The 24,521-nt window shown below is 36.8% G+C and overlaps 1 protein-coding gene across 1 annotated transcript in view; it reads right to left on the reverse strand.

Annotated features, from left to right (window-relative positions):
• Positions 1-24,521, reverse strand: part of myo16.S (myosin XVI S homeolog) — a 139,642-nt gene that overhangs the window by 26,728 nt on the left and 88,393 nt on the right. The window contains exons 23-31 of the mRNA XM_041584256.1: positions 23,433-23,633; positions 20,477-20,552; positions 18,500-18,669; positions 15,055-15,135; positions 14,654-14,859; positions 10,033-10,135; positions 9,216-9,312; positions 5,135-5,375; positions 2,581-2,870 (exon numbers count right to left, since the gene is read on the reverse strand). Of these exons, the coding sequence (XP_041440190.1) occupies positions 2,581-2,870; positions 5,135-5,375; positions 9,216-9,312; positions 10,033-10,135; positions 14,654-14,859; positions 15,055-15,135; positions 18,500-18,669; positions 20,477-20,552; positions 23,433-23,633 (1,465 nt within the window). The remainder of the gene's footprint in view (positions 1-2,580; positions 2,871-5,134; positions 5,376-9,215; positions 9,313-10,032; positions 10,136-14,653; positions 14,860-15,054; positions 15,136-18,499; positions 18,670-20,476; positions 20,553-23,432; positions 23,634-24,521) is intronic.

Genomic DNA, 24,521 nt, shown 5'->3' on the forward strand with positions numbered 1-24,521 from the left:
AAAAGGTTTTATTGAAAATAACACAGCATAGGACTAATGTTTCGGCCCTTTGAGAAACGTTAGTCCTATGCTGTGTTATTCTCAATAAAACCTTTTTCATATTTTTGAGACCTGAGACTGCTGATCTTCTTTGGATATATATATATATATATATATATATAGTCCAAATACTGGTGCACTCAAAACAATCGTTAATGCCTAGGTGCTGGTTATAACAGAACATGTATACAGCAACAAAAAACCGCACACACAGGCCTTTTCAAAGGTGCAAAATCCAAAAATGATGTTTATTCCAACGTTTCGGCTATTCACTTAAGCCGTCATCAGGAAGTCCTTCCTGATGACGGCTTAAGTGAATAGCCGAAACGTTGGAATAAACATCATTTTTGGATTTTGCACCTTTGAAAAGGCCTGTGTGTGCGGTTTTTTGTTGCTGTATATATATATATATATATATATATATATATATATATATATATATATATATATATATTAAAACCAAAGTGGACAAACAAACTTTAAGAGATAGATAATTATATTATGCAGCCTATACTATACTTTGCAAGACCTATAGCAAGAATGATTAAAATACAGTGGAGTCAAAAAAACAGATGAACTGGTTGAAAGGGATACTTCCACACTCCAGCAAGTGATATGTTTTCTTGCACTAAAAAAGTTCACCATATTACTGATGAAATAACTATGTAACAGCTGCAGAACCATTATTGTAGGCTATTATATTATTATATTAATTTTCAGATTAATTTCTGTGATTAAGTTTATTTTTAGCTTAATCGAGGCTGTATTAGCAGTGAGTGCTGCCCTAGGCACCACTGATGACCCCCTTTCCAATCAACACACATACCCATCCTATACTGTGCAAGTGCCGATCAGGAAGGGATTGGCTTTGTATCAGTAGCTTGAAAAAAAAAATTCCTTTATGAGTCATACAATATGTTTGATCACTCTAAACTTTTAAGAGCAATGGCACATGGATTAATCTTGGGTGTTTTGTCTGTAATATTTTTTTTCACTAAAACTTGTCTTTAAAATATCAATAATCATACTTAATTGCCAACTATGATGGTCTCTTAAAGGCTCTAGCACAAGCACTTGTCAAGCAATTCTTGCCTAAACCTGCTACACTATGTATTTCAGCAAAATACTTTGACAAGAACCACAAATTGCCATTTCAATGACCCTAATAAAGCAATTTTCTGGAAGTAGAAAGGTGGGGGTATACACCCAACATTATTCTTATGCATTTCCTGTGCTGAAAGACCAACAGCAATCACTATGCTACATGTTCTTGCTCTGCAATAACTTTGAAAATCACAATTGCCAATTGTGATTCAAAATTTGTAGTGTAACCATGTCAGCCATAATTCAGAAAAAAATTAACATCATACATAGTTAACATGCATATTATTATTATTATTATTAACATGTATTTATATAGCGCCAACATATTGCGTAGCACTGAAAAGTAAATGTGATTATACTACTAAATCACATGAATTATATACATAGAACATATGGAGTTACATACATCACAATCGATACCGGTACAAAAGGTGAGGAAGGCCCTATGCAAAAGAGCATACACTCTAAAGAGAAGGGAGTAATGCACAATGTGTAGGAGTGGACAAGATCAAATTAAGTGGGTGAGAAATGTGGTACTGTATGTGGTGTTGCGTTTGGTAGTTAAGCAGAGTGAGGGTAGGTTTCTCGAAAGAAGTGCATTTTAAGAGATTTCTTGAAAGCAGAAAGGTTGGGAGAAAGTCGGACAGACCGTAGGAGAGACTTCCAGGGGAGGGGTGCAGCCCTTGCAAAGTCTTGAATGCAAGCATGTGAGGAGGTAATGAGAGAAGAGTTGAGTAGCAGGTCAGTAGAGGAGCGTAGTAAGAGTTATGAAGTGCTTTGAAAATCAGTGTCATTAATTTGAATTTGATTCTGAAAGGTAACGGAAGCCAGTGCAGGGATTGACAGAATGGTGAGGCAGAGGAGGAGCGGTTGCTGAGGTGTATGAGCCTCGCAGCAGTGTTCATTATGGACTGGAGAGTTGACAGTCTCTGGAGGGGAAGGCCAATTAAAATAGAGTTACAGTAGTCTAGACGTCATATGACGAGAGAGTGAATAAGAATTTTGGCAGCATCTTGGGTGATAAATGATCGTATTTTGGATATGTTCCTTAGGTGGAAGTGACATGATTTAATAAGTGACTGGATATGAGGAGTGAATGACAGGGCAGGATCTAGGATAACCCCAAGGCACCGGGCCTGGGGAGAGGGGGTGATAGTGGAATTGTTAGCTATGATGGATACTTCCGGGATGTTACTGGTGTTAGTTGGAGGAAAGAGAACCATTTCCGTTTTAGAGAGGTTTAATTTAAGGTAGCATTGCGACATCCAGGTAGAGATAGTGGACAGGCAGGAGGAGACGCAAGTTAGGAGTTCTGGGTTGAGATCAGGAGATGAGAGATAGAGCTGAGTATCGTCAGCATAGAGGTGGTACTGGAAACCATACTAGTCCTAACACAAGGAAAATAAGGCAATGTTTAGCTTATAGTTTATATCTAACCTTCATTATCTATGTCCATTGAAGCTGCAAAAAGGCACGCACTCACGGCTTCATAAGAAGCACTTAGTCTGGTAGTTGGATTTCGTTTTGGCTTTGGAGGAGGCTGTTTCCGAGGAGACTGGAGGCTGTTTCCATCATCTAAGCTCAAGACGGAGTGTAATGAAAGAGATCTTATAGCTGAGGAAGACACAGGATTTATAGGGAACGAAACAGAACCAGGCTGGCAGAGAGTTGAAATACGATAACCAACAAAAATGTTTTCAGCTGGCTTTAAATCACTGTCTTCAGTACTGAAAGAAAGAAAAAACAAATTTAAAAATTTAATCTTTTTTTTCAGCAGCCATTCATTTGTTTTCAAAATGAACTAAATGGCTATTTCCTATTTACATATCTTTGAACTCACTACCAATTTTTAGTACAGGTATGGGATCCATAATCCATAAACTAGTTATCCAGAAAGATCTAAATTAGTGGAAGGCTATCTCCCATGGGGCAAATTCACTAAAGGGCGAAGTGACTAACGCTGGCGAAAATTCGCCAGCATGAAGTCATTTCGCAACTTCGCAAATTTACTATCAGTCACCCTGCCGAAAATTCGCCAGCGATGATGATAGCCTAGCGCAAATTCGCACCCTAACGCTGGCGAAGTTGCGCTGGCGAAGCGGGGCGAAAATACGCAAATTTACTAACATTCTGAACGTGACCTCCTTCGCCAGAGTTTACTTCGCCGGGTTAGAGCAGACGAAGTGCAATAGAGTAGATAGGAGTTTTAAAAAAATAAGTTGAAAAATGTCCCAAAATAGTTGAAATTTTTTCTAAGTCCCAAAAAACGCTGGCGTCTTTTCCTTTTTTAAGGGTGATAGGCTGAAAAAAATGTGTAATGTATTTGCTGCTACATATACGTTCATTTTGTACTTTAACTTGGCACCGTATTCAAATGAGGCATCGCTAGCGTAAATTCACTGTGCTTGACGAATTAACGATAGCGCAACTTCGGTACCATTCGCCTCCCTGAGCGCAAATTCGCATTTTTGTGAATTTGCATAGCGCAGGCGAAAATACGCCTGGCGAAGTGTGTCGAAGCCTGCGCTAGCGCAACTTCGGATCTTAGTGAATTTGCCCCATAGACTACATTTAATCAAATATTTTGAAATTTTAAACTAAATAATTTTTTTTTCTGTAATAACAAAACAGTACCTTCTACTTGATCCCAACTAAGGGGCAGATTTACTAACCAGTGAAAATTCGACAGCGTCCACTTCACACTCATTGCAACACTTCGCCAGGCAAAAATTAGCCTAGACAGCGCTAATTCACTAAGATGCAGAGTTTCATCCTGGGCACCGAACGCTAGTGAATTTTCGCTAGTGTTACTTCGACAATGCAAGCATTTCAAATCGAAGATGCGCTAGCGTTCATTTATGCCTAATGCAAATTAGGTCTTGCTCTCAGTTTAAGTTACATACGGTGGGAGATTTAAAGTTGAATGGACTTATTTATGTTATATGTTGCAGCAAACACATATCCAGGGAAGCTTTATAAAGACAATAGAGTTGTTACAATTCCCTACACATGAGCCCACTGTATAGTTAATGTTCCATATGTTAGAAAATGTATGAGGGAAACCAGTTACACAAAAAAAATTTTTTAGGACTTTTGCAGGCTATCACAAAATGAAAAGATGCCAAAGTTTTTTGAGCTTTGATGCATTTTCTACTCACAGAATATGATGTAAGTGACACAAGAATGAGGAAGATCTATGCACTCCATTGCTCTTCGCCTGGTCTGAGCTGGCGAAGGCAAGTCTGGCAAAGGTAACGTTAAGTAAAATCCACATTTTAGTGAATTTGGGTAGTTACGTCCATTTGCCATAGGCGATAGAGTGCGAATGACCAGTAGCGTCTGTCTCTTTCACTAGCGAATTGGCGCCTAAGCCTGTTAGTAAATTGCCAATGTCCCTGCGGGCAGTAATGCTGGTGAATTGACACTAGCGTTAGCCACTTTGCCTTTAGTAAATCCTTATTAGAGACAAAATAATCCTATTGGGAAAACTCCAGGTCTTGATAATTTTGGATAAAAGGTCCCATACATGAAACAAAGTTCTGAAACTCCCTCCTATGCGAGCGCTAAGTTAGATTTAAGGCAATGCTCATTCTTTTTAGGAGTTTTTCAACTCTGCGGGGTATTACAGTTCAGGTAGCTTTTCTTTCCAGGGTTGAGGGGCTAAAGACCTCTCAGATATACCCGACCTTATCAGAAATGGGGTTGGAGGAACAGAATGTGATATTGAGAAGCTATCCTATTAATTGCAAAGAAACCCCACACATACTGTATATTTCTCTTTTTTTAGACATGGAGCCTACCATAGTTATGAAATGCCTGCAAATGATTGTCAGTAATAGATTGTGTTTACCTTTGGGAAATTTGAGATCAAACATCAGTAAAATCATTCTGTTATGAAAATAACTGGATTCTAGTTTTTTTTTAAAGGCTATCTTTGGTAATGAGTAACAGTTGAAAATGTTATATATAGCAGGCTAGGGCAAAAATTTACCTCTTCAATATCTCTTCTTTATTACAAATGGATTCTGCAGAACTATAGGCAGTGTTCATTTCACTTCGTAGTCTGTCTTTTTCTTGAGCAATGTCAGACGCATTCTGAATTACCAAGGAGTGGTAATACTGCTGGCCCATGTTTTCTATGTTTTGCATGAAGTCTTTAATGAAAGTATCCTCATTTTGTTTGGTGTCCATTTTCTTCTGCAAATGCTGCCGAGCTAGAAATCTTCTTATAACTATTAGTTAAGAAGAGGTTTTAATAAAATGATAAAATGATATGAACATTTGAACAAGCTGTTTTTAAAAAGAAAACAAGTGAAATAAACATATAAAACAGGAGTATAATTGAGTTATAATTATATGGTATTGGTAATCTATAGTGAAAAAATACATAAGGGCTCGAGTTTAAGAAAAAAAAAACATACATTTTACCAAACTGCTACTGGCAGTGGCCCTTCCATCTAATCCCTGCTACATTTAGTTTGATCATAGCCCTGCAGAACATATTCTGGGTCCATAACACTGGAACCATAAATACAAACTCTAGAAATGTATACTCCCAGAGAATTAATTTTCTTTAAATGCATTAAAATCTGAATACGTTGTGGTAACAAAGCGGTAAAGCATGAATAGCTATCATCTTAACAGCAGTACTTCTATAGACTAAGGTATTTTTAAGGCTTTTGTGCCCATGGGAGAGATGGCAATAAACTGCTCGATTTGATATTTTTGCATGTGTATTGTCTTTATTTTAAAGCTTCTGAATTTAACTAAAAGTTTAACAAGTGATGTTTAGTCCAGCAATGCTAGCAGAAGAAAAAAATGTTTACTTCATATTTCAGAAGAAATGCATTAACTAGGGCAAGAAAGACATCCAGAAATGGTGCCGCATATTAAAAAATATAAGCTGAAAGCTATTGACCATTTAGAGCAGTGGTCCCCAACCACTGTCTCGTGAGCAACAAGTTGCTCACCAACCAATTGGATGTTGCTCTCAAAACAGATGCTTATTTTAAAATCCCTGGCTTGGAGACAAGATTTGGTTGCATAAAAAAAACGGGTGTATTGTCAAACATCCCGTAGGCTGCCAGTCCACATATGTACTAGCAAATGGGCAATCACAGCACTTATTTTGCACCACCAGGAATATTTTTTATGCTTGTGTTGCTCCCCAACTCTTTTACATCTGAATGTTGATCATGGGTAAAAAACATTGGGGACCCCCGATTTAGAGTAACAAAAATGTTTAAGTAGAATGCCATTGACCGTTTAGAGTAACAAAAATGTTATGTTAGGATGTAACCTTTAAAATGGCAAAAAGACTGAGTAAATATTAGCTGTATTTATGCCTGATTCTAGCTTGAGTTCAAATAACACTAATTCTGGTATATAATGGTGGACGATACAATATGAAGTTTCCTTTCTTTTTTCCTCCCAGCGGAATGTTTGTACATATCATAAGTATATTGACACAAAGAGCAAATTATGTAGACTGTAAACTAATGATAAATGTACGAGTGACGTAAGCAACAGCATGCAACATTTCAATAATACAAATATGAACCAACCTGCTGTTTTCCATTATTGATTATTTTTTGAGAAACTAACTGAACAGAACTAACATTTTCGAAAATCATTAAATACTGTGTTTCATTTGCTTATTTATATATTATAGTCTGGTACTTATTATTCCAATATGATGCAAATACAATAGTGGTGTAATAATTTAGATACAGTTTCTATCTCAATTGTCATTGTAAACTTTTACCAATACATTGAGAATCTGACTTCAATGTATTTAGGTGAATTTCTTCATGGTTTTACTAAATGCTCTACAAATGAAATGCCATAAGTTCACTTATCTTTACAAAGAAGAAGACATTTTTCTAACCACAGAGTAGCTGTTTGAAAGATATCAGGAGTTGCACTGCACATCCTTATGCAAATAGTCATGCAAAATGTCACTTTGAAGACAAAGAAATGCTCCATTATGGAACAATTTCTCAGACATGCAGCACCCTATCATACTCTGAGATAGAATATGCTCCAGTTATTAAAACAAATAATTTACTGTCACATATTAGAAATATGGTCTTAATAGTCACCCGTCTATCTGGCACCAAAATTCGTTTTCTTTGGCCTTCATGCTATGCTCGCCTACTCTCTGCATTGGATACTGTGTTTTCCACTAGGCATATGTGTTTTTTTCAATTTTATATTTATATTGTATCTTAAAACCTTCCATTCACAACTGTTTTGTTTTCACATGATTTAGTGTAGAGCCATCTTGTGTTGCATTCCTTTACTGCAACATGTTTACCTGCTAAACTGCCACAGGACTGATGTCACTAGTCAGCCACATAACCCTAGTACAAGAGGAACTTTTGCATTCCAGCTCAAGTGGCTTTTCTTGAGTTTAGCCTATAGTGTGAATCTATTTTATTTCTACCTGATATACATATCTTAGAATTGTATTTTCCGGACTTAGTTCCACTCCCCATCTGTGGGCTATTTCCTCTTTCTGAGTTTATCTATCTGCTATTGACTTTGCATACATTCATTCAGAGGATGCAACTGTTCAATGGTAAATAAGATGATGCAAACTTGTGCTCTGGGTCCATGGGAGAGATTCCCACCTGAACAGGAAGAGGGAACCAGATTGAAACCTAAGTTAAATAGGGCCTAGTAGATGTTGGAATATACTCTCATATAGGTTACACTAGGCAGCCTTTTTATCATATCGTGTAAAACATTGTAGACAAATATCACATTGATGTTTCCTATAGCAACCATTTAGCAATTCGATTTCAACACCTTCAAATTGTAGAACAAAAGCAAAAATCTTATTGTTTCCTATGAGCAGCATACCAGGGGTGATAGATAGGCTTAGGGATAGCTATACAAGCAGTTTGAAGCTCCACTGAGTAGATGTATTAATTAGAGTCCTGCATGCACTACTGCCCAAAGGTGGATTCACCCTAAAATGGAATTCAGCTAAGTACCACTAACTTGGGATGTTTTGTGCCTAACAATTTGGCTTGTGGTATAGAGACACTGTAAAGGAAATATTTATTTAATACCACGTCATACAGACTGACTTTGATGCCAACTTGGCAGTACCCCTTTAAACTTCCTAAATGCACCAAATGATACTGTGAAATATGAGAGTTAACAACAACTATTAATTTAACTTATGACACCAGCTACAGCCACCAAAATAGTTATAAGGTAGTTTTCCTATAAGTACATGATATAACACCAGGGGGAAACCTCTGAGTGCTGTGCTATGTTTGTTTGTTTTTATGGGATAGGGTATTTTAACCTAAGTGGAGTGTTAATAAAATGTATAAGATTTTTTTACAATTGTTGTTGCACATAATTAATGCTGAGATACTCGGGACCTACCAGAAAATAGTCTTTATTCGGTGTGGTTGGTATATTGGAAATATTTAGACACAGAGTAGACCCAAATCTCCAAGATGGGAGTTGTAGTTCATCTTTAGTGCTGATACTGACTAGGGACTAGAGGACTTTGCCTAGGTTCCACTTGATAGGAATCCTGAAAGCTGGAGGTGACAGTTCTGAGTTGAAATAATCCTCCATTCTATGTCTGCTCTGAGGAGCAAAGTGCTGAATGTTGTGTGGCAAGTATATGTCTAATCACAGAATCTTGTTCTGCATAATTGTGCAAGACTCCTGTGTGGATTTATAAAACTACCAATAATTGCAGAATAAAAAATCTCAACAAGCTGAGTGTTGTATTCTTTTAAAACTGGGGCACACTCTGATCTAAGAAAAATTGTTCTCTTGAGATAATCTACCATTTAGAGTTATCATAGAGATAATGATCTGAGTAGGTTTTTCTTTGGGGTGGTTAATAATAGGTTGCTTTCTCAAGTAGAAATTTTAACCATTTACAAAAGGCAGTCATTTTCCTTTTGGGGATGCTATAAGCACTCATAAGCCTTCCTTATTCTTCACCAAGAGTAATGAGAATGAAAAAAGGTACATCAGCTGAACTTTGTTTCGCTTCATTGACACTAGCACCTACTGTGTTTTGCCAATAAAAAATATACCTTTCTGGCAAAGTATAATCTTTATCTGTAACTGAAGACACATGTCCGTGAGTTGGTCAGCTTGCCAGTATTTCAGAAATACTTTCCGTGTACCCATCTGAAAAATTATCACAAAAGATATGTAATTTGTAAATTTGTAGGTTTTGGAAATAAGTATGAGATAGTAGACTAATCTCTTTCAAATTGTTACAGGCATGTGGTAATATATAAAAGATAGTTTTAAATACTTATACACACACACATACAAACTTAGGGGCCATTAACAACAATTGCCAAATGCTAACAAACCCTACAAGGCTCATGTCCCACAGGTAACCTAGGCAGGCAGAGTATGGCACAAACAGGGAGCATAGGGCAGGCAGAGTATGGCACATACAGGGAGTGGGGTCAAATCTGGTATTGCTGCCATCAGCGACAAGGGATGACTTTGACGTAGTTGGTCAGCTTAAATATATTGCAATATATGGACAAACAATCCCTGTTTTGTTTAAAGTGGAGATCATTTTTTTAGGAAGCTTAAGCCCCAAAATATTTCAATATCTTAAATATATTGTTAATGGGTTGAGTGTATTTTTCTGTGTATACTGTATCTGCACAAATTTGCATTGTTGTTACTAATAATGTTTAATAGGATTATCTTGTAAGTGCTTTTTATTGGTTAATGTGAGTGTTGTTTTAGATTTTTTGAACTTGGAGTATCTTTTTCTTTTTTTTTTATAAATTAAATTTCCAGTTTTTCATTTCAGTTTCAGTACATAAGTATGAGTGTATACAAGTTCATGCAAATTTTCCTACAATTGCATATCCTTTTACTGACCTGCCACCCTTGTTGTTTACATTGTAGAAGAACATGGCGGCATTTTTCTTCAGCTGATGTCTTCTGTTTCTCCCATGCTAAGATTTCAACCAAATTTTTATACCTGAAATGAATTTCAACATGTATTTAGTAAGTTTGTACAAACCAATAAACAGAAATACTCTTTTGTTATATCACTTTTACCCTTTCATACTACATAGTAAACCCTAGCGTTAAAGGATATAAGGGGAAATGTAATAACATTTGCAAAGAAAACAAATTAGGGAATACAATTTTGCATGTTGCAACTTACTGTAATATTCTTAATTAGGCTTTTATTGCATTGTTAATCTTAATTGCACATTGCGAACCTTTGAGACCTCCCTGAAGGTGGTTTAAACTTTTGGAGCAAATGTAAAAACTTTTTCATTAAGAAGTTTTATTACATACACTGTACACTACTACAAGCTATACAATTCCCAATCACTATCTTTCTGTCGAGTGAGGGACAAAGTGTTCTCAAAGTCAATATTGTTCACTTTGCAAACATTTATTTACATTGTGAATAAATTGTGAATGACTTTTGCGTTGGCAACCAATATTACATTCCCCCAATATTGTTTCCTTAAATTCTTGCCCCCTTTTTTGTACATAGTAGTAAACATCTTCTGGATTAAATGATGTATCATATAATTAATCTTCCATTCCCTGAAAACATTTCCACCAAGTATGAAGCTTGTGTTTCATGAGGTGAATTTCAGGCACTTTGTCTTCTATGTTTTTAATCTTGTTTTCTGTTTTTGTTGTTATATTTTTTTGCAAAAAACAACTTGCACAGAAGTTGGAATCACTGTGGTCCATTCATTTCCAATGGGACTTAAACTCACTAATGTTTAAAAAATCTGGGAAAATAAAGATGTTAAAGACAATTCCCATTAACTTCTATAGAAACTTACCAGCTTTCACTTGCTGATATTTTTTGGTGACTTTTTTTTATCCTGAATAAATCCTGACTGTTTATGGTTTCGAAAAATATTCATGTGTATATTTTAGTAATTTGGCCACCCGCGTGTTGGGCCAAATGATGATATTTTGTTGATGTGATCATTTGGCCCCAGGTTAATGATCGGATTAAAGGAATGGCCTATGACAGTTCAGATACTGAATGGTCTTTCAAACCTCCCACATCTGTCTGATTTGCCTAGGCATGCAATTTGGAAGACTTGGAAGCCTAGCCTGGAGCCTTATTCAACATAAAACTGACTAGCTGCCAGTTTGAAACATGTTGTAGCATTGTGCCGATTACAGTATATTATTACATTATATTTGGACTCAGTGAAATTATTACTGTGTTGGGAGCACAATGGTGTAATAATGATGCATAGTGTTAAATGACTTTAAGAGACAAATCATTCTTTGCCCATATCTAGGTCTCATCTGCTGAATTCCTGAAATGCTTACCAGCTGTTTATTTACGGTAATCCAATCCTAGCCTTTATGGTCACTTAAAAAAAATGCCAGGTTACCCTGTTTCTCTTCCCTTTTCTTATTGCAAGATTAAAGAATCCAGTATTCTGCCTCCTTAGCATTATGGAGGTAATCTGCAGGGGATACTTAAACTGTTGCGGTATCCTGGAGTACAGTATTCTGGTTGAACTTTATCCTTTTAATTATTGTCAACTTATTCATACATGAACCCATATCCCTAACTTCCTCTGTGGGAGCTATTGCACCGTACATCATCATGTCATTAAATTCAGTATTTTGATCCCAAAAATTAAAATGAAAAAGAAAAGTAAAAGCAAGACATCTGATCACATCCATCTTCATATCATTTCTTTTATTGAGGTTCTCCTTCTTTCTTATTCACTATGGGATCATAATGGTTGCTTCAACCTTCCAGCCCACTCACTGTTACAGGGTGTAGGTAGATGTGTTTTGTAAGCAGTCTGTGAAAACTGTTTCTCTTCAAATCCCTGCAATTATTATATTAACCTGACCAGTAGAGCTTACAGTAGAGCTTGCATTCTAAGGTCTCCACCATGTGCACAAACATACACAATGATCAGTTTAATCATGAACTAGATAACTAGTCTGTGTGTTTTTTAAAGTGTGGGAGGGAAATGCTTTCCTCAGATGAAACATGTGCAGATATAGTTAGAGCATGCAAACTCTTTGCAGATAGTGCTCTGGCTGGAATTGAACCTAAAACCATTGCAAGGCAGCAATTCTACCCACTGTAACATTGTGTTTTTAGTATTACATCTCCTTTAGGTGTTCCTTAGACATTGTTTTCATAGATATCTTTCAGATTTTTATCCTAAATAATTTTAACCCGTACCAGTGGAATTTATATCCTTAAAATCGTCCAGTTATTTTATTGATTGGTGTAAGGCAAAAGTAAAACAACTGTGTCCTTGTTAAGGCAATTGTTAAGGCAATTTCACCTGTGAAAACTTCCACAACACAGTAATGGAATAATTATCCCAGCAAAAAGTACCCAAAACTAAAACTGTAGCCTCACATTGACTGTAATGCAAACCAACTGAATGCTCCAGTACTTGTGATTTTAAACCTAAAAAATGTTCAATGCTTGTTTTCCGGCCAGAAATAAATATCTTGTGGGTTTTAAGCCTAAGCCACTCCTAGTCCTTGTCACTGGACAGAATGGTGTACTGTTGAATGTAGTGTGATTGAGTTTCCTGTCATTTATTTGAATTTGAATTTCCAGTGTATATAGAATTTAGAATGAGAAACTTTCCTTTACCATAATTACCATACAACAACCCATTTAACCTATAACAATGAAGATTTCCATTACTGAACATGTATAGTACATAACCGTGTCGGGTTCAGCACCTTCAGAATATGGAGAAGGATGCTTGATATTGTGGTACCTTGGAGACACACACAAACATTACTATTTTTTTATTACAATATTCTGAAAAACCTTATAGGGCAGTTAGATGATATGATAATGGGAGTTTTATCTCCCTGAACTACATGTTCCAGGCTTTAAAAACTTTCTCTTTAATAACAGTGCAGTTCCAATGTGAAAAACTAAATTTACCATGTAATTGTTTGATAAAAGGAATCAGCTATTTATACGCCGCTGTAACTGTTTCCTTACCTCAGGTGCACCTAAGTGTCTGGCACCAAATCATAGCATTCTTTTATGTAATATTTAAAAAGCCAAGAAACATGTAGAAAGTCTTGACAGTTTCAATATGAGATTAAACATTTGGCTCTGTAAAACAATTATATAAAAATATTCTTGCTGACCTTTTTGTGGAGAAATATTTAAATCATGAGCAGGGTCATACGCTGATGACATAATAAAGAACTGTTAGATTCATAGTTTTGCAGTACAGCCTATAATTTAACCACTTAGATTCAAATGAAACAACTTTTAGGTCAGATTTAGAAACATATTGTATTTTCTTATAAAGGGACTGTTTCAGCCCCCAAACAAATAAGTTAGCAGCACTCCCTCCTTATAGAACTTGACATAGTGGTTTATTAGAGACGATGTTTTAGTTTACTTCATGGCTTTCTTGCTAACCACCCCTTGTTTTACAAGATTTACGGTACAGTATGCTTTACCTGAAGCTCTGACACTCCCCATCACTACCAAAGAAGCAAACAAAAATCTTTTATTGTTGGTTGTTCCTATCATTCACCCACAGTTTTTCTTTCAAAGCTACTGTCATCTGGCCAAACCCCTGTGATATCATATAATGCATTTTGAGCAGAGACCTTCCTCTGCTACATTCTTTAAGGGTGATGGAGCGCAATCTGATACCCATGGTTAGATTTGCACTGCCATCGCCAACAAACCTCCTGAAAAATAGCTCACCTAGTATAACATTAGGATTACCAAGCAATAGGTAAATTGTTCATTGAAATAGGCTTAATTGTGGGGAATTACCTCACTTCAAAAAGGTGTTTTCTCTTTGTCAGATGCTTCCCTGATGAAGGAGGTTTTTCCACCTGAAACTTTTCAGGCCTTGACACTCTGTGGCCATAATAAACACGTGGAACACCTTTTTGAAGGGAGGTAATTCCCCACAATTAAGCCTATTTCAATGAACAATTAACCTGTTGCTTGGTATTCACTCCAAATTTTATCCTACTTTGACAGTCTGTGGTCATAACAAACGGGGAGAGTACATCCTATCTCCTTCTATTGTTGACTTGATACCCCACCAGGTATATAGGGGGCATCTGCGCTACCATCTATCCATCACATTCAGTGTGCCGGAACCAGTCAATTAACATTGTTAGAAATTACCCCTTTTGCAATTACCTGCAATTAAGTCAAATTGCTGCAAGTAATAGGTTTTGTTTATGTTTTTGGACTTTGCACATTTGACTTGCTTTGATAAAGTATGGAGTGGGAGATAAATCAAATTAGTATTAGGGGCTAATTAATCACTTTCATGGCAGGGTTAATTCCACCAGTCTAGTCAATGACAGTTTTATTAGTTCTATATTATTATAGTGAGAGGCATGTTTAACTTATAAATCTGTATCATCTATTGACCCACCTGCTTATCAATTGTCAAATACACAAACACACACACACACACACTACTTAACATGCCATAAAAACCAAACACACGACAACTGATTGAAAAATTACCTGGACAAGAAGTCTGAAAAAGCAAGGCGTATTGGGTAACCATAGCGAATTATTTTGACCATTTCCAGTACTCCAATATATTGTAGCTGAGCAGACACATAGAAGTTATCAAATGTTTCAGCAAGCTTAGAACTGTTAGGTTTGATACAATGCATAAGATGTAGTGTGCTGCTCTGAACCTTGGCAATGATCTCTGTAAAAGATTTCTGCAAAGAAAAATGTACAGATTAAGCATATCTTATATGTATGAACTGAATCTACATTGTAGAGCTTAGCATCTCTCATGTTCTAAACATGAATTTTTTAGAATTTCCTTTATATTTAATAAACATAGACTAAAGCAATAAGCTATAGCACATTATGAATAATATCGATTCTCTTACAAGGAAAAAAGCACTTACCCTGAGTTGTGTGCTCACAGTGGTTGGTCCGCCTCTTTCTAGCTTCTGCAGAAATGAATAGGATCCTTTCTTTTTTATCAACTGCATACAAAAAAAGTGAATAAAGTCCACTGCTTCTTCTGTTAAACTGCCCAAAATACTTCTAAATGAAATATATTGTTTCATCTAAGTCACAAGTCATCAATTCATCAATTCTGTATATCTTGTGATATGGGTGGTTTTAAAAAAAAATATTCCAAATAACAGAAATAACCATCAAGGGGGCTCTTAAACTGGTAATAAAGGAAACATTTTAGGAATACATTAAATAATGTATTGTTAATTGCTTTTTACTAGACAACAAGCAAACCCAAAATGCCACTAGGCAATCTCGTTCATTTATTTATGAAGTTTAAGTATTAGTCACAAATACAAATTTTTGGCTTGACATGTGGGTAATGCGAAACAACACAGGGAGGCACATTTATCAATATTCATATGTGAGGTTTTTTTAACTCATGTGAATTAAATTTTACTCTAAATTGAATATTTGATTATTTATTATAAAAATTGAATATCTTAAACTCGGACAAATTTTACAGAGCTGAAAACTCGAATCGAATTCGAATCAAATTTCTCTGAAAAAAACTCAAAGGAGGATGCATCAACAATTGCTCACTGGACCTCTCCCTTTGACTTATATAGCAATTCAGCAGGTTTTAGGTGGCGTATAGTCAAATTCTGAATCTTAAAGGGCCAGAACATGATAAATCTCCAAAATCAAATTTGATTTTTTTTTTTAGAAACTCAAATCGAGTTTGGATAATTTGACCGTTTTGACCATAAAAGAAAATTAAAAATTTTATTTAAATCTTCAATTTGACCCATAATAAATCTGACACAAAGTGTTTAGTGATTTCACTGGACTATTGAAAAGGCAAAATATTCCTGGTTAAAAAAAAAACCACTTGTAAAGTGCTGAACTTTTGAATACTGTGATGTGACAAATGTGATGGGAAAAATAATTGTAATATAGCTACATACTATTGCATCCATTATTCAAAAATCAGCCATTCATAAAGCAATGACATCTGCCATAGTTTTGTATGTAAAAAATAATTTCTAGATCGTTCAGACAGCACCTTGTACTTAATGTTGGCATAAATCTGTGTTAATGGCAAATACATGTAAATCATGGTACTCCACATAACAAAGTCCCCCTTATCTGGAAAACACTATGTCCCAGGTATTCATGGTAGTGAAATAAAAAATAAGACATTAGCACAATTTTACAAATGTGCATGTCCCCTAGAGGAATTATGCTACACATGAAACAGTGCTCCACTTAAATAATATTGCAATAAAATGTAATCAAGGGCCCATAGTTTCTAAACATTGTCTGCTCACAACGAGCAGTCCTTAGGGTGAAAGACAATAAAAACAAACCAGATCTTTATAGCAGCCTTCATACAGCTATAAATATATGATTTGTTTTTAGTGTCCTCAGGATCAAAAGGACAAAAAGGGTACAAGGTATTTATATCTTCACAAAGGATGCTAGCTGACATACTGATTGGTCTGTATTGGTGCCAAATTATCACTAATGACATAAGATACACAATGTGAACCAAATGTGTACAATAACACCCTAGAAGGGTCTAGCTGGATCAAGTAAGTGTAACTGGTACACCAGTATAAATGGCAAAATATGTAAAAGTATGCAACAATATTAACATAAAAACAAAACTACTGATGAGTTAAATGAGACGTGCTTATAATAAAATAACAGAAGTAATATGTTAAATAAGCTGCCTACATAAGTCCAATATTGCATATACCAAATCCATATGATCAGTGTTTTGGTATCATTGTGGTATGCATATACAGGTATAGGATCCCTTATCCGGAAACCCGATATCCAGAAAGCTCCAAATTACGGAATAGCTGTCTCCCATAGGGGCAAATTCACTAAGATTCGTAGTTGCGCCAGGCGTAACTTCGCCGCACTTCGCCACACTTCGCCAGGCGTAGTTTCGCCAGCGCTTCGCAAATTCACTAAAATCCGAAGTTGCGCTCGGGGGTAGCGTAAGGTTGCGAAGTTGCGCTAGCGTTGATTCGCTAAGTAAAGTGAAGTTACGCTAGCGAAGGCTAATTTGCATATGGCGCCAAATTCAAATTTCAATGGAGGAATACGTATCAGCACTACAAATGGCTAGGAAAGCTTCAAAACATAAAATAAAAATTTTACTTTGCCCTACACATGTGCCCACTGTCTAGGTAAGTTGCCATGAGTCAGGAAATGTAGGGGGGAAGGAGGGGAGCCCCAAAATTTTTTTCGATCTTTTTCAGCCTATCACCCATAATGTAGAAAACACGCCAGTGTTTTTTGGGACTTAGAAAAAATTTTGACTTTTTTTGAAGCAATCCCTATCTACTCTATTGCGCTTCGCCTGGTCTGAGGTGGCGAAGGAAGTCTAGCGTAAAAGGTAGCGTTCAGTACACTGCGCGCGTTAGTGAATTTGCGTAGTTACGTCGTTAGCGAAACTTCGCCAGGCGTAAGGGTGCGAAGTAACACTAGCGAAACTTTGCCAGCGTTCGTTAGTGAATTTGCGCAGTAACGAAAATGCCAAACGCTAGCGAAGTAATGCTAGCGTTCGGCGCTTTGGCGCTTCGGCGCTTAGTGAATTTGCCCTATAGACTCCATTTTATCCAAATAATCCAAATTTTTAAAAATAATTTCCTTTTTCACTGTAATAATAAAACAGTACATTGTACTTGATCCAAACTAAGATATAATTAATCCTTATTGGAAGCAAAACCAGCCTTTTGGGTTTGTTTAATGTTTAAATGAATTTCTAGTAGACTTAAGGCATGAAGACCCAAATTATGGAAAGATCCATTATCCGGAAACCCCCATGTCCCGAGCATTCTGGATAACAGGTCCCATACCTGTATTGCTAAAGCCACAAGTGTAACTTTTATAAATAATATTTTAAGCACCAACTTATTTTGAGTTTTTACATAGATTACACATCATTCCCATCAATGCAGTTAACCTGCTATGATGTGGGGACAACATACCATCCACTTTCAAACTGAAAATCCACAGATATATATATATGCATAAAATCACTGGCATACACTTGCAGGAAAATTATTTTATAATGCTTTATTGTAAACTTGAATTTGTTTGTTGGATGTTTTTAGTATACTATACTGTATATTGTGGTACAGTAACTGGAATTGACTGGGGTATTTGGTGACTGGGGTATTCAGGCTGCTAGTAAGATTAATATGACTTCATTTATTTTCCTATGTTCGAAAGCACAGGTGAATGCCTGCTTGAAGTTACGCTCTGTATTGCTGCCTCTTCTGCCATTGAAGTTAATGCCCACATAATATATACAGTAAATATACAGTATATACAAGTATAATATATTTAAGATTTCTTCTTTTTAGTCCTTACCTTACCAAGTTCCAGGATCTTTTTTGTTTCACCACTAGAAGTGGAATTCTTTGTTAAAAGTAAGGCTGCTTTTGGTCCTCTAAGCTTGAGTGGTAGATAAGGAGGAATCAATGACCCTGTCTGGGTCAGTTTGGACTGGAATATTTGATTGATAACTAAGTTTTCACTGGCTGTAAAAAATATTAATAATGAGTGAGGAACACTCCCAGGCAGATACATATGCATTATATGAAAGGTACTGTATAAGAGCATATTTACTATAAAAGGATACAGGAAACATATGTGCACAAGATTGCATATTTTTCTTGTGGTCAATACAGCTCCTGCACTCTCCACTGGTGATTCCTTCCTGACATCCAGTGCAAAGCTCTGCAGTAAAGGATTCCCATACTTAATGCCTGCCTAGAGCAGGGCCGGAACAAGGGGTAGGCAGAAGAGGCATGTGCAGGGTAGGACAGGGGCTGCCCGGGGGCCCACCAAGACTGCTTTCCAGGACCCCCATCCGGCATCCCTGCCCGCCCCCTACTGAGGTGCTGCTTGCCGCGCACATACGCATCAAGGCGCGAACGGTGCATGTGCGAACTGCGCTAACGGCACCAAAATTAATTTTTTTGGGGGGGGATTCAAAATATAAGGGAGAGGGGGTCTGGCCCCATGAGGGTCGGGGCCCACTGGGTTTTTTTGCGGTGTCCTGCCGGGCCAGTCTGACACTGGGCACGTGCCTAGGGCGCAAAGGTTGAGGGCTGCCAGGTACATACCTCTTCTGACTCCTTCCCTTAGTTTGGATCGTTGTGGCCAGGAGCTGAGGGAGCTGATTTTGTCTGCATGTGCATTATGCTTTAATCGGGGTATGCACACTAGCACTTCTTCGGCGCATGCGCACTAGCGATTCGTTGGCGCATTTGCACTAGCGCTTCATCAGCGTGAGCAGTTGGGGGCAACATAGTCAGCCAGGTTGCTTCGGCCGCCCAGCCAACTTGGCCCGGCACTGGCCTAGAGGCTTAACTTAAAGGGGATATGTCACCCTAAGAAATCATTTCAAATCCTATTTTATCATCATAGTCAAGCAAAAAAACTTTACTTACACTATATAAATTATTAAAATTGTGTCCCCTTTAGTCTGAGAATATACAAGCAGTCAGATGGCAATTTGTAAACACTCTAATTTAAGGAAGAGTAACAGCAAAAAATGAAAGAGTTTTAAAAGAAAGACAAAATAATGTACTGGTGCCCTGCATTAGCAAAACTGGGGTGTTTACTTCAAAAAAACAATTATAGTGAATGTAAACACGCTGCTGTGAAGCCATGGAGGCAGCCATTTAAGCATAGAACACATACTAGATAACAGATACATTCTGAAAAATCCCATTGTATATTACAGAACTCATCTGTTATCTGCTTTGTATCCTGTGCCTTTTCTTCTTTTTCATATTTGAATAGCTGCCGCCATAGCTACACAGCAGCTTGTAAACTATTGTTGTGTTTCAGGAAGCAAACTTTCATTTTTTGCTGTTACTGTTTCTTTAAGGCTAGCTTTTCATTATCCTAAAATCTTGCTTATGTGTCAGAATAAGGGACCTGATGCACTTGCCCATGCAGTGGTTACAAAACTAAATGGGGAGGAGGGGGGTGGGGAGTGCTGTGACATTTGGGATGTGCAGAATGGAAAGTGAAAGCAATTTGCAATGAATGATTGACTGCTGGGATTTTAAAATGCATTTACAAAAGGTATGGATGTTTGAATAAAAAAAGCAAAGAACAGGGTGTCCAAAGCCCACACCACATCTCAATTTTGCCCTCTTACTGGTGGGTGCAATTTTTGCCCATCAGTGCACAAGCTACTTTGCAGCAAAACATGGTGCTTTGCATCTGCTTTTGAAATTGTAAATATTGTGTTTAGGTCCCAATTTAAGGTTAATAAAAAATAATACAAAATGAATATCATTATGTAATTGTTATAAGGATTATACAGCTTACTTTTCATAACAAAAAGAAGATTCTGAGACAGTACGTCTTTGTTTCTTTCAGTTGCCCCAGATATATTGTAAGTAACCTGAACAAAATAAAAAATGTGAGAGCATTAATTATTTATAATGGGAATACATTCTCAGAGTCACCAAAGGACACAGAAGAAGATCGCCATTTCATATGCAGTATTATCTTCTTTTGTAGAAAGAAAAGCAATGATTACATAATACAGGATTTGTTAAAGGAATACTGTCATGGGAAAAAAAATCTTTTCAAAATGAATCAGTTAATAGTGCTGCTCCAGCAGAATTCTGCACTGAAATCCATTTCTCAAAAGAGCAAACAGATTTTTTTATATTCAATTTTAAAATCTGACATGGGGCTAGACATATTGTCAATTTCCCAGCTGCCCCTGGTCATGTGACTTGTGCTCTGATAAACTTCAATCACTCTTTACTGCTGTACTGCAAGTTGGAGTGATATCACCCCCTCCCTTTCCCCCCAGCAGCCAAACAAAAGAACAATGGGAAGGTAACCAGATAACAGCTCCCTAACACAAGATAACAGCTGCCTGGTAGATCTAAGAACAACACTCAATAGTAAAAACGCATGTCCCACTGAGACACATTCAGTTACATTGAGAAGGAAAAACAGCAGCCTGCCAGAAAGCATTTCTCTCCTAAAGTGCAGGCACAAGTCACATGACCAGGGACAGCTGGGAAACTGACAATATGTCTAGCCCCATGTCAGATTTCAAAATTGAATATAAAAAAATCTGTTTGCTCTTTTGAGAAATGAATTTCAGTGCAGAATTCTGCTGGAATAGCACTATTAACTGATTAATTTTGAAAAAAAATTTTTTCCCATGACAGTATCACTTTAAGGAAACACAGTTAAAAAATACACATCTTGTTTAGAGCATGGGTTACACTTGACCTAACACTAAAGGTAGGGCCATCGCAAATTAGAAGAAGTGAAGGTGTGGTGTAGTGCAACTACAACTCCCACAGGCTACTGTGCATAAACCAATAAAGAAATGGGCACCAGGAGGTTCTTGCAGTCAAACAGAACAAACTTTTATTTGTCAGAGAAAAATGATCCACGGGTTTTGTACTTACAAGCCACAGAGGCCCCAGCAGATAATCATGATATGGCTACAACATGTCCCTCAGAGACAGCACAGTGGAACGCCCTGAGGTGATAGTGTAACACCTGGATAGATACACCCTCAGGATCTCAACACCGGGACCTGGATCCTCACACGTTGGATCAGGGAACTCACTAGCCCTAATTCCCTATTAGGCTGTATCTCTATACTACAGGCCAGTCTTGCCTGAGGGGTGAGCTACCTCCTTGCTATCCCTCCAAGTTGGAGCAAAGCTGCTCTTGCTACTTAACCTACCTATCTTACTCTCCTAGAGAGTACTATTACAGGTAGTATCCTATATATTTTAACCTCTGTAACTATTGCACCTGCATATTTGAAGTGTTGGGTCAGATTTCTACTCTTGCTTCTTCTGTGTCCAACCCTTTTATCTCTTGGATGTACATCATATACTTTTATTTTACGTTTTCCCAGTGAGCCACAGTCAAATGTAAAAAGAGTTAGGGAGCAACACAAGCATGAAAATAGTTTAAGGGATGCCTAAGGGCTTTAATTGGCTATGTGTTAGTCCCTATGTGTCCTGTTTGACAGTACATTTGGTTTTATACAACCAAAACCTGCCACCAAGCCTGGAATTCAAAAATAAGCACTTGCTTTGAAGCCACTAGGCACAACATCCAAGAGGTTGGTGAGCAACATGCTGTCATTTCTTACCACTAAATACATCATCAGTGAATACAATATACTGCAGAAATCAGTCTGATATTGTACCTGAGTAGATATTTCTCGTTCCAGGGTAAAGTTAAAAAGGGATGTGGAAGACAGTGGTGTTGGAAAAAAAGAAGCATGGCAAAATTAGGAAATAAACAAATGCATATTTTTGATTTTAGATAAATGCTACTCACTAACAGCTAGATTTATATGACTGGAAGGTGGTAGAATGAAATATATTTAATTTAGCAATTTTAAAAAAGGAGAAGAATTTTTTTGGTTTTCTGTTAAATCCTCTGTTTATATTTGGAGATATATAGAGGAGGCAGAGAAGTGAAAAATTTTATGGTGTGAAGTAGATGCATTAGAAATTATCACCATTTAAAGGGACCGTTTACCCCTTTTTCAATCTGGGTTCAATGTACAGGATCTTTTGCTAAACAAGCTTAATTTAATGGTTAATTAAATTACCAATACACAATTATTCCCCTGCAAAATAGATGCTGCTTAAACAGTCACAATAGTAGGTAGGGGAGGGGGTTGTATGAAGGTAATTTAATTATTGACCTTGCAAGGACCAAACATGGAGTAACTTCAATTTACCTGTTTGCCCTGTTTAGCTCAAGAAATCACAAGCACCATAGATTTTATTATGATTAAAACAAAGGGCAAAAAATATGAAGAGAAGGTTCATTTGGGAATAAGCTTTTCTTGGGATCTTCGATGTATTCCTTTAGGTAAAATGTAGCATTATTTCACAGCAGAATACCTTTTTCACCCCTATTTGAAATTGTGGTGGGAGACTGTTCCTGATAAAATGGCTTCATTTAGACACACAAAAACAGCGCAATGTTTTAGACTGAAATTATTCCCTCAGTTCCTTTGCCATTACTATTTATTCTAGAGAATTATTTGATTTGTGCATAAAAACAGGCATTCTTAATTCACTAGGTTTTCTGATAAAACATTTTACCAAGGTTTCTCTTACTTTCCTCCCTGTGTTTTTTTTATTTATCAGTCTGGATATGATTCTAGTACCATTGCCATTGGAATTCTATGATTATTATAAAGCATTTTATAAAATCAATTATTTATATTATATGTTGCACTATACGACCTGTGCAAGAAACTCAAAAAAAACCAACTTACCCTTCCTGCATAATGCATAACTGCAAAAGTAGGACCATGGTCCTTGGATGTGACGTTGCCATTTCCGTCTTTTGAAGAAAAATACACCGAATTTGTATTTGATGTTTCTAAAAGTGTCTGGAGACGTTTGGAGAGACTGTGCTCCATTGTGTGAATAGACTGGCTTTCCTCATCTAGCACTGACATGAATCCCATCGGTTTCTGAAATACACCAGTATTCTCTTTTATTATTATTGATAAACTTTATAAAACATTCATTATTCTGTCCAATCACCACCGCTTTCCGCCCAATGAAGCCTTGTATTCCACAAAAAGGCAACTGTGGTAAAGAACGCAGAACATTGCTGCAATTGTTGTGCTTTTAATGATTCACTACATGTTTCAACCAGAGCTCTTTATCAAGTGTTACTTGATAAGTTTTATCATGTTATTATATTTTTGGGTTGTGTTTACATTCAAGTGCCAATAACAACAGGAAATGCAAATACTATATTGGTATATTTATGGTGTACAGTGTAAAACATTGATGAATGCATACATAGGAGTTTTTACATACATCATTTATGTGCAAAGGGGAACTCAGCAGTTGTATGCCCAATGGGATTGTAGCAAGGAGCAAAATAGTTGAAAGGAAATATTCAGCCTATAACAAGAGCTGGAAATACCTTGCTGTTCCATTAGTCAAGCAAAAACTGATGGTTTGAAATGTCTTATAACTGTTTGCTGCTTTATTATACCTTCAAATCTAAAAAAATTAGGGAATATATCAAATTGAACGATATTCCCTTAATGGTTCTGCCTTAGCTATGGTTATTAAATCCTTTCATTATTTAATAATGGTTTTCCCCGTTTCGTGTATCAGAGCAACACATGCTTGGAGTAAGAAGAAGCAGAATTGGCAATATGTAATCTACAGGGAGCTACAAGACCAAGATGAGTTCATTTGATCAAAGAATTTTAAATCTTGAATCACTATGAATATGTATAGAGGATTACTGGCAATATTATGCTGGCAGACACATTGCTTCCCTATATCCAGTTTTGCCAGCCTTTATTGTACTAGACAGGTCTTATTCGGAAGATCAATAA

This window comes from Xenopus laevis, chromosome 2S (genome assembly GCF_017654675.1).
Source record: "Xenopus laevis strain J_2021 chromosome 2S, Xenopus_laevis_v10.1, whole genome shotgun sequence".
Taxonomy (NCBI): domain Eukaryota; kingdom Metazoa; phylum Chordata; class Amphibia; order Anura; family Pipidae; genus Xenopus; species Xenopus laevis.